Here is a 12,005-nt window from a genome sequence, read left to right as displayed (position 1 = left end):
TTAGTATGTCATTTTCCTTCAGTATTACTCTGTATTACAGAGTGTCTTGGTTTTAAATATTTATTTTCTAGTATGTCACTGAGTTTTAAAAGTAATAACGTTAAATAATTATTATAATTATGACTATTAGTAATGTTCAAAATAAGTCACTCAAAATTTCTTGCACTTTTTACAAGTCATTGAACTGACATCTCTTGACAATGCTTAATTCTTTTCTTCATCTAATATCTTCACTTTGTTGCTGAATTAATTTTTACATAATTCACTCTTAGTGGTGCTTTTTAAAACAGACAATTTTTTCACAAGCTAGGTGATTTTTTTATCTTTATAATGGAACTTCATTGAATGCAGTATTTTGCTTTTCTGATTTACCAATAACCCAAAATATTTTAAATTTTTTTCTAAGATTATACAAGCAATTATTACATATAATACAATAAGTATTTGAATCGTGTTTTTCTTTTTTCTTTTTCTTGTGTATGACTCACAGTGTAGAATTATTTTGTATTATGTGATGTTCAAATGCGGAGAGTGTCCCCTAGAGTGTTCTTAGTTTCATTCAGAAAATAATTTAAGAATGGACCCAAATGGAAGTTTTAGGACAATTTTATTAGAATTCTAAGAAAATAATTTATGGCGGAAGGGCTGGTAATCCCAGTAGCTGCCTTGAGGAGGAGGATGGAGTGGGGAAAGAAAGTAAGCCAAGAAGCCATGAAAGTTTAGAGCCTGCATGGAATCCAGACATGTGACTGACTGGCAGCCACATGGCTGGGAGAAGGAAGCATTAGAGAAAACATAAAGAAATACAAGATGGGGGCTGGAGAGATGGCTCAGCAGTTAAGAACACTGGTTGTTCTTGCAGAAGACGTGGGTTTGTATCCCAGCATCCACATGGCAGCTAACAACTGTCTGTAACTCCAGTCCCAGGGGATCTCACAGCCTCTCTGACCTCCTCAGGCATTGCATGACACAGGTGTATTGCAGACAATACACACAAACACATAAAACAAAAATAATAAAATTTTGTTAAAAAGTTAAAAAAATAAAGAAATACAAGATGCTGGGAAAGCCCAAAGCACTAAAAAAAAAAGCATGTTTAGAAGTGGAGGGGGCAGCAGTTTATTTGAGAGCAAACAGACCACTGGAACCTCTCAGGGAGCAGGGAAACAGCCACAGAGAAACAGCAATGAGCAGGGGCTTCAGTCATCTTTTATAGGTAGTTAGGTGGTTGGGTAACTTTCCATGACAGTAGGCTGGGCAGTTTAACTCAGATTGGTTGGTCTCCCAGGGCCTTATCTGGGGCTAAGTTCCAACCTGCTTTTTTAGAATATTGAGAGCTGCACTACTTTAAGAGTCTGTCAGGAAACTAACACCCAGGTGTGGTGCTATGACCAGATGATCAACCGGTGAAATTGGAAAGGTGGGTCTTCCAAAAGATAGACTAGAGATTATATAGTCTTGACCAATTAAGCTTATGGGGATAATTTGCTACTCTAAAAATGTTAACAAATTTATTTTGATCTGAATCATGATGTTAGTTTTTCAAAATCTTTACTTATGCTTCAAAAATCTTGTATTAATCTTCACAAATAAATTTGAGCTATAAACATAAATACTTAATATAAGGCAATGATACAACATTTCTTGTTGCTTATTTGGCACATGTATAATTATTGTAATGGTTGTGGTGTCAATAGGATCCTCCTTATGCAACAATGTATCTAGAAACTAATTATTAGTGTCTGTGCTAAGAAAAAAATTACCAGAAATTTTACTTTTTTTAAATTTGCTTAAGCAATTGTATTATACAACTCTATTTTTCATAAATACATGGATACAGGACAGCCAATGAAAACTTATTCCATGAAAAACTAAAGATATAAACAGATTATAATAATATTCTCTTTAAATCTTGTGGGTCTCCAATTATAAATATCATGAAAAAAATCATTTTAGAAAATTTTCAAATTTTTTCAATATTTGCTGCCTTCTTAAAGAGAATATCTGTCAAAAATTTAATCATTTCCTAATGTTTAATGGCTTAAAAATCAACATCAGTATTGGCCTAAGAGTCTCTTTAAGCATTTTATAATATTGTTTCTTCATTTAATGGCAATGAATGGTTGCTCAGTGTGAAATCAACGCGTATTTTCCCTGGTTACTCTTGCAGTGTCAACTATCGCTCCTTTCTGCTGCTCTAAGTCTTTCTAATTTATGGATTTAAAAAAAAAGATTTGGAAGTCAGGTAACTGAGTTTATTAATGTTGCATTACAATTATAGTAGAAAGGCTTTGTGAAAACCTCAGAGCATTTCTAGTGAGTTGAAGGAAAATTTTGTCTTCCATATAGGTATCTTTTGTGGCATCTATTGTGTTGGTTCACAAAGAAAAAAAAAAAAACAAAAACTTTTATCACTTAATTTGTGCTGTCTGTGTTCAAGATAAATGAGATTGCTAAATATTTGAATTATGCATACTGGAACAAATCCTGCCACCTGTAATGCCAGAGCAGAATACACAAACACTAATTGCTGTCATCACATTTGTTTGTTTCTAGGAGCGCCTCTACAGAGACTAAGAATTGTGTTTCAATAAAATCTTGACCACTTTTTCAAGTTTTCAGTTCTGAGAAGAGCCTGCTTTTTTCTTTCATGAGGGAAATAATTATGATTTTTATTTTATCTTTTGCCTTCTAGTCAGATTATTGGAAACTTGGAAAATCAATGCATTATACATTGTAAAAATACAAATAAAATGAACATTGCTTTGCTGCTATAATGAATTATCACAAACATAATGATTTAAAACAAGGCCACTGATTAACACAGATATGGTTAGGTTTGAAGTCTGGGAGGCCAGGATTGTTTCTTTACCAGAATCAGAAAAGAATCAAGCAACCTCAGACCAACCTCAGGCCAACCTCAGGCCTCTTTGTAATGTCATTCAGATTGCTCACACAATTCTTTCCTGGTGCTTATGCAAATAAAATGCTGCTTCCCTGCTGGGTACCAGGCCTCCTATAGGAACCTTCTGCCTCTTCACATCAGCACCAACACTTAAGTTCTGTTTATGCTTCAAATTCTGTAATTATCCATTTATAAACAGAGAGAGTCTCTGTTTCTTTAATTGAGCTTTTAAAATTTCATACATTTCCCACTCAAATCCAGACCCTCCCTCCCCATCATGCCCCTCCCTATCTCCCCACTAAACCCTATGCACTCTGCCATACATGCTGAGTCCTATTCACTTAGGTGTTTGTTCCCAAATGGCCTTCAGTGTAAATGCATCCCCTGGAGTCCAGTCAGCCCATGCACTGGTCCTATGTAGGTCATGCTCTCCCTAACCCAGCAACAATCAGTCTCAAATAGTTCTCAATCTAGTGCTAGCCCACCACCTATTTCTCACCTCCCCTTTGGACCCTTGTTTAATTGAGCTGACATGAGTCCTGCAATCAATGCCACCATTGCTGCAGGCTCATATGAGCAAGCCTCCAATGGCCTGGAAGCCTTGACCTCCCTATGTTCATGAACCAGCCCCAGCTCTTACAATCTTTCTGCCTGTTCTTTTGCAATGGTCCCAGAGCCATGGGTGGGTAAGGTTCCATATAGGAATCCCATCCTATGCTCTACAGCCTGTTCTCCAAAACTTGTGTTCTTCTGTGTATATCACACTCTGATGTACATGGAACCCTCACTGGTGAGAGTTGAGGGGTACATTAGCCCTGTCTCTACGCATTTTTCTCATGAGCCTTGGTTGTAGAAATTCAACTGCTGATGTGTCACCTAGTACTGGGCATCTCCCAGGTATATGTTCCCTGTGCCTTACTAGATGTGCAACTCTGCAGTAGCCTCCATCTCTTGCAGAAAGAAGCTTCTTTGATGAGTGCTTTATAGCATGTTTGTCTCTCTAAGGGAGGTCTCTCCTATCTGGCACTGTGTTCCCTACCAAGCAGCTCCCAGGTATACATATGCACTAACATCCAGACACTTTGTATGTATTTTTCATATGGTTTCTAGGGCATCACTTTTCTCTCTAGGTTTCCTAGCCCCCAGAGATTCACTCATCTCTACTCTTTTTTTCTCCCATCTGGCTTCCTTCCTCCCTCCCTTCCTAGTCACAGCACCCCCATTGTGCCTACTCTCCCCCTGAATACCTCCTGACTCCTATCATCTATCCTTTCCTAACTTTCCTTGCTCCCTGACAATATGGTCCCTTGCATGTCCTTCCCTCCTCTCCTCCCTGCTGATTACTCCCACTTTTTCTACCTCCCTCAGGTAACATCTGTTCCCTATTATCCCCCTTTCAGGTTGTTTCATTTCCTTTACCTCCATGTAGCCTTTGCCTTTACCCGGATCCTGTAGTTACATCAGAATTTATATACTCATATATAAGGGATTGGAGTTACAATTCACAAATGAGGGAAAACACATGTTGCTTGCTGTGTTTGTTACTTCACTTAGTATAACACTCTCTAGCTCCATCCATTTACCTGAAAATTTTATAATTTTATCTTTTCGTACTGCTGAGTAGAACTCCATTGAGTAGATATACCACATTTTCATTAACCATTTGGCAGTTGAGGGACATTTAGGTATGATGAGTCTGTTTTATAAGAGTCACATCTACAGGATGACCCAAGTAATGTGGTCACCTGTACCATATAGCATGTCAGTCAAAGGTGTGATAAATCAAAAACTCTGAATATGGGGAATTTTTAGAATTCTATCAACTATTTTTATGGCAATGAACTCCTTCTACAACAGGGATGAAATAGAGAAGAGGTCATTTATTATAATGGACAAGAGATAGATAATGTTGTGACTTGAACAGTCGTGTTCTGACAAATGCTGAGCAAATAGCTGCTTTCTAAAATCTTTCATCTTTCCTATAAAATTAATATGTTATCATTCACCATAGATTTTTATGAAAATGAAATTTTCTAATTCCGTTAAAGCTCTAAGTGCAAACAAACTATTCACTAAATATTATCTACTGACAGCTTATAAATATTTGTTCAAAAATCCATCACACAAGATTTAACACATATTGCAGTAAAAGGTGATTGTTTTTCAGATATTCTTAAATAAAATGTTCTTATGAATTTCTATTGACATTACCTCCTTATAAAAATGATCATTTCATTATTTATAACATAAAAGAAAGAAAATGTTATTTCCATGTGTACTAACTTGTCCTCACATAGTTGCTAAAGAATTTATGAAGTATCTAGTAAATGAGCATAAACATATAGTTTCACAAACACCTTGCCTATGTGAAAGAAAATTTCCAGAACGAACTCAAACTCGTGCATCTAGGACTGAATTTCCTGCAAGAGTGACCAACCGATTAGCACTCTGGAGATTGTTGAGAGACTGAAATGTTGCAGATTCAGAGCCTATTCACAAATCATCTAGAAATATCTTTAACCCCTGAATAGACACACTTTGCCTGCCTCTGTTTCTAAATTAGCATTCTTGTGACTAATAAAATGTATTAATTGCCAGGTGTAGTGGCTCCCGCCTTTAATCTCAGCACTTGGGAGGCAGAAGCAGACAGATATTTGTGAGTTCAAGGCCAGCCTGGTCTACATAGTGAGCTCCAAGACAGCCTGAGCTACAGAGAGACCCTGTCTCAAAAAGCCAAAAAGGAAAAAAAAAAGAGAGTGTTAACTTAGCAGACCACCACGTCTCACCAAGCAAAAAGCTAAGAATGTCATCAGATAGCATATGAGACTTATAATAGAAAGACTCCCCCACCTTGCTATGATCTGCGTACTAAAAGTATCCATCAGTGTATTTTAAAGGTGTCTTTATTTATGACATTTCTTTGTTCTGTTACTATAAAAACATAATGTAACTGTTGCCATGATGGAATGTGGAATTTGGAGTAACCTGAATCTGTGTTCCTGGGCCATAGTCACTCATATTGGGCCCCAGAATAAACTATCTCTTATCCCCTTTGAGGCGAGAGTTAAGCTTTTGCATCAACACCTAGCTTTATTTCACATTTTCTACATACTAAGAAAGACATTTCCCTTTGAGTTAAATGGCTAAATCAATTTGGGATGCTTTACATAGCTTTAGTTTCTACTACATGAGAGAATGGTTTTTTACAGATTATTATTCTACAAGATCAAAGTTCACAGAATGACAGAAAAATTTCTCCTTATGATTTAATGCAACCTTGAAAACAATACAGCAGTTATAGTCTGGAGTTTAGTAAAGTTTAAGATGACCCTGGATCTAGCAGCTCATAGCATCAATTCTCTCTGAACTGATCCCTGTTCTGGTTTTGATGTGCCTAGACATAATTATAAACTAGTTATATATGTCTATTATTTGTCTATAGGTCTATTATTAAGTTAAAATAGATCTATATTTCTATTTCTTCTTAGTAGGCTGGAAACCCTGGAGATACTAACCTAGGATTCCCAAAATCAATACTACAGAAGCAGTTGTCACTTTCAGATGGAAGGTATTCTGAAAGTTAGGAAAATTCCCAAGACACTTTGTAGGCATTTAGCAACAATAGGTGACAATTTCATTAACAGAGTGAATGGATAATGTAAAATATAGCAGTTCAATTAAAATTTTCCTTTGAAATATTTTTCAAATTGATTATTTGCCACAGCATTGATCCAGTCTTATTTATAGTGATGTTTTAATTTATGTAATGACAAGCATCACCTTTATTTAAGGATGTTACCAAAGCTACTGTAAATGGATTTGTCCTTTTTCTGACAAAGTAAACACCAAAGGTACTAGATATATTCTTGTAAACAAAGGAAAAGAACAGAAGTCATCTCCAAATTCCTAAATATAAAAATAATAATGATAATAGTAAATATATTCATAAAATAAAGTACATTTGTGAGAAATTTCTAAAGGAATATAACTATTAATAAATTTTATCAGAAAAATTTTTTATTAAAAATGTGCTTGCTTAGTGAATATTAAAATGTAGGGGTTGTGGAAATTGTGCAGTGGGTAAGAAGAGCACTTGTGTGAACATAGGACCTAATTTCAAACTTTCAAGCACATATAAAATGTCAAGTGTGGCCTCTTGCACCCGTTTTGCACTAGCACTCTGTGGCAGGAAGAAACAGGAGGATTGGTGGGGCTTTCTGACAGCTAGCCTAACTCCAGCTTCAATGAGAGGCCCTGCCATGAGAGAAAAGGGCAGAGAATGATACAGCAGGACACCAGATGTCCCCCTCTACTCTCAGTGTGTGATCACACTGACCTGTGCACTTGCACACACACACACACACACACACACACACATACACACACACAGATAAAACATTTATAATATGTAGTGACTGAATAAGGAAATGACCAACTATATTGACTAGCATTCTACACTATAAATGTGAGGAGCTCCTTTTTATATTTAAACTTTTTAAAATGAAGAATGGTTGAAGAATAAAATGAATATAGATTTCGATCCTCAGTAGACAGTGATTCTCAGAAAAATTCCATGCCTTCATCCCTGATATTGGTAATAGTCTACAAGAGCAAGAGAATTGTTTGGAGAAATAATTAAGATTGCTGGACAAGAAAAATGGCTCAGCATTTAAGATTATATACTGAACTTGTAGTGAACTCAAGTTAGATCTTAGCACTCACGTTGGGTTGCTAATAACTATCTGTAGTTCTATCTCCAGGTGATCTGTCACCCTTGTGTGGACTCCATGAGTACCTGTGTGCACACACACACAATTCAAAATAAAATAAATTTTTGAAAGAGAAAGTCTTCAAATTGCTAATCTGATGACAGTAACATAAAAAGATTGTATTTACCAACAGGAGGAAAACCAATTAGTAGGAGTGAATCCAATATAATCTTAGTGATCAAATTCAGCAAGACCTAATGTTGCCAGTTTCAGAATTTATATGGGTCCATAAGGAACGTGTAGCTTCTAAAAGATAGAAACTGCAAGAAAACAATCACCTTTCTTCCCATCCTCCTGGAAGGAATACAGCTCTGTCTACACTTTATTTTAGTCTGTTTCACATTTTTGAATTTCAGTAGACAAAAAATTTGTGGTATGTCAACTGTTAAGTTTGAGATTATTTTTTATAGTGGTCCTGAGAAAAAAATACAGCATACAACAAGTAATTTGAATAATAAACCCGGGAAGGAGGTCCTGTTTCGATTGTAACAACTTTAAGATAAGGGATAGGCCACTTTTGAAAACTGAAGTCAGCCAAAACTGTGAAAGTGAAAATTCCTGTCATGTGTTGAGATGTAAGACATATCTAGCTTTTGTAGATAAGGCTTTGAAATCCACATCAAATTCGCACTCTCTTTCAGAATAACAATGCCTGTGGTTGCTCAGGACTTATTAACTTCATCTATAACCAACTATTTCCCTTTATGAGGATAGCAGCCTTTCATATTCTTCCCGAAGAATCTCAGAAAGGTTTTGGGGAATAAGAAAAGCACAGCCACTCAAATGCTTCCCTGTCTACCCAGAACTATAGTATGAGTCCAGTGAGATTGAGTCGATCACTATAAAGTTATGTTCTTTCTTCTTTCATTGTATGTAAATAACTATTCACAAATACAGGTTGTTGAAGGCTACTTCTTTATTTCTAACTAGGCTTTCATATATCAGTGCTACTGAGTTTGAGAATTCAGGAGACCTTGAAAACATTCAAAGATATAATTCACCTAAGAATTTTGATTTGTACACAATGGAATAAATCATCCACTAAATGGAAGAACAAACATACTTATACAGAAATATAACTACATTTGTTGAAAATATTATACATATGCCATGCCTGCAAAGAGTTTCAAATAATTATATGAACATTAAAATTTATTTTTCTAACAGTAATATTATACTCTATATTTATTCATACCACAAAACTCTCTAACTTAACTTCTATATCATTGTTTTGTTATATTTGAAGAAATTAAGGCTAACATGAATTATATCAATTTTACTTTGCTGGCAAAATTTCTTATGCTATAATGTTCATATTTGTTTTATTACTGGCTGGCTAGTCTTAGAAATAAGTAAGTCCCCCACAGAGATATTTTCCCTATATTTGCAACTTCTTATTACATTTCAAGTAAAATAGGTTATCAGTGTTTAAAAGAAAGTTTATAAAAATTATTGGTTCACTTTTTAAAGATATTTCATCATTGAAAAATGGAATATTGACAATTGTTGGCCTGGCATGGTGGCAGATGCCTTTGATCCCATCACATGGGAGGCAGAGGCAGGTAGATCTTTTGAGAGATGGAAGCCACCTTGGTGAAAATAATGAGCTTCAGGTCAGCTGGGTCTGTAGGAAGTCCCTGTCTCAAAAAATCAAAAAAGAACAATAACAAAACTAAACAAAACAAGAAATTGTGAATTTTGTCTATGCAGTTATTTTCTCTAAAAATTAAGTAGCTAAATGCAGGATTACACATCATAAAAGCCCTTTCAGCTGAGTTCTTATTTCTTCTTTATAAGCATTACTATATTTTTCCATTTCACATATAAAAATATTTTAAAGAAAGAAGCTAGGCAAGGTGGCACATGCCATTAATCCCTGCAATCAAGAGGCAGACGCAGGTGAATCTCTGTGAGACTGAGGCCAGCCTGATCTACATATCAAATTTCAGGCCATCTGGAACTACAGGAAAACTGTCTCAAAAAGACCAGAAAGAAAAAGACATTTTATTCAGAAATTAAGGCTAGAGAAACATTTCATCTATTAAAATACTCATGCTATCCTCTGATAAGGTTTAGAATGAGTTTAGAAAGCACAGTAAATATTTATTAAACATCATATAGTTGGGGTTGTTTGTTTGTTTGTTTGTTTTTTGAAAAAGAGTCCCACTATGTAGCACTGACTGGCTTGAAATTCACTATGTAATTCAGACTGGCCTTGAAGTCACAGAAGTCTGTCTTCCTATGTCTCCAGAGTGCTGAGATAAAAGGCTTGAGCCACCATTCCCAGCTACACTTCACTTTTTAAGTTTGTTTGTTTGTTTGTTTCTTTCTTTCTTTCTCTCTCTCTCTCTCTTTCTTTCTTATTTTTAGTTTGTGTATGTGTGGGAGTGTGTGTCTGCTTCTGTGTTTGTGTACGTGTGTGTTTATGTGTATACCTGTGGATGCACATATACTATGATGCTTCTGTGGAAGTCAAAGGACAACTTGTGGGATTCAGCTCTCTCTTTCCATGGGCTCTGGGCATCGAAATTATGTCATTAGACTTGGCAGCAAGTGCCTGTACCTTCTGAGTCATCTTGCTGGGCCTATGGTTGTATATGTGGAGCTTTTTAAAAAATTGGTTATTTAAGGCAGAAACCACATATAAAGACAGATAAGGTAATATTTTAGTCAGTTATCATATCTATACTTTCAGGAATTGTAGAGATAATATGAATAATTTTTCCATAATAAATGGAATCTCATAATTTTTAAAGTGGGGATTATATCACATGTTTTAAATGGTAAACAATAAAACAGGGATGTTTTAAAATCTGGTAATGTCATTCCTAAAATTGTTTTATTTTTAGCATGAAACTATTAAGCATTTCAAACAAGCAGAAAATGAAGTCAACTATTGCTTCCTTTTTATTCAGTCACAATTTTCCTTTGAAAAATGAATTTGAGGAATGATTTTCACATCCTAATTTGCAGTGCCTTCAGCAGGCTGTGTGTTGTTTCCATTGCCACTGGTAACTATTTGGTTTTGTGTTTTATCAGGAGCTACAACCATAGAGAAATATGACCTCAGGACAAATCTGTGGATCCAAGCAGGGATGATGAATGGCAGGAGGCTGCAGTTTGGTGTGGCAGTAATTGATGAGAAACTTTTTGTAATTGGAGGTCGAGATGGATTAAAGACATTGAACACAGTTGAATGTTACAATCCCAAAACCAAGACTTGGACTGTTTTACCACCAATGTCAACACATAGGCATGGTCTAGGTAAGACTTACTATGTAGTGATACAAAACTTAGAAATATTTCATTGAAAATACAAATGTATTGAAGCCAATGAATACAAACTTTATAGGATACTATATTTTATGACATCGGCTTTACTTGGTGTGTAATTGCTTAAAAGTTCTTAACTTTTCTTACACTGACAAATGTGCATTTAGATGTTGAGAGAGGCAACGGAAAAGTGAGGAGAGCTGAATCTGTCCTTATCATTTTTGAAACCTGACAATTCATACATTTGGTATGAAAAAGATGAACTATCCCATAGACAGGCAGGGAAGAAATGCTCACTGTGAAATGAATAAAGTGTGAGAACACTCCACCCACAGTAATGGCAGGTAAACACACCTGTTTTATTGCTTAGTTGATTCACCTTGAAAGCTAGAGGGAAGAGTGAAATAATGGCTGGTGCCCTGAGCAAATGAGACAGGGTTGTTGGGTTTTTTTTTCTTTTTTTTCTGCTTTCTGGCAGGGAACATAGTGATTTTTGCTGTTGTCATTTGTTTTGTTTTGATTCTTTGTTAATTTATTTTTGTTTTATGTATATAAGCCTTATGCCACCATGTAAGTGCACTCATGTCATGGAAAGTTCAAACAGGATGTAAGAGGACCTCTTATTCCCTGTAACTGGAGTTATTGATGGTTGTTAGCCACTATGTGGGTGCGTGGATTTAAACCCAGATCCTCTGCAAAAGCAATCAGTGCTGAGTCATTTCTCCATCCCTGGGACATATTGTTGAATAGGAACACATATTTAGAATTAGAATATCTGTGTGTTAATCTTGAATTTGTTCTTTATATTTGCAAGCTTTAGAGGAAATAGTAATTCTGAATCTCTGTTTTCTGATTTGTCACCAACTCAAAGTTATTAAACAGGAGAAACTCAAAATTGCAGCAATCCTGAAATCACGTTCTTAATGGTAAAGCTCCATAAAATTTTAAATGTGGACTTTAATAAAGGTAACAGCTCTGAATTTATACTCCATGTAGTAAAGATTATAACAAATACAAATCAATTTATTCAAAGATTTGAATATCCCAGATAAATGAAT

The 12,005-nt window shown here is 35.5% G+C and overlaps 1 protein-coding gene across 1 annotated transcript in view; it reads left to right on the top strand.

Moving 5' to 3' along the window:
* The window catches only part of LOC103748363 (kelch-like protein 1), a 137,448-nt gene that overhangs the window by 49,839 nt on the left and 75,604 nt on the right, over positions 1-12,005 (top strand). The window contains exon 2 of the mRNA XM_008850979.2: positions 10,714-10,938. Within this exon, the coding sequence (XP_008849201.1) occupies positions 10,714-10,938 (225 nt within the window). The remainder of the gene's footprint in view (positions 1-10,713; positions 10,939-12,005) is intronic.

This window comes from Nannospalax galili, unplaced genomic scaffold, assembly GCF_000622305.1.
Source record: "Nannospalax galili isolate Female #2095 unplaced genomic scaffold, S.galili_v1.0 scaffold625, whole genome shotgun sequence".
NCBI lineage: Eukaryota > Metazoa > Chordata > Mammalia > Rodentia > Spalacidae > Nannospalax > Nannospalax galili.
Note: the sequence above shows the minus strand (reverse complement) of the source record. Positions and strands in the feature narration are given on the sequence as shown.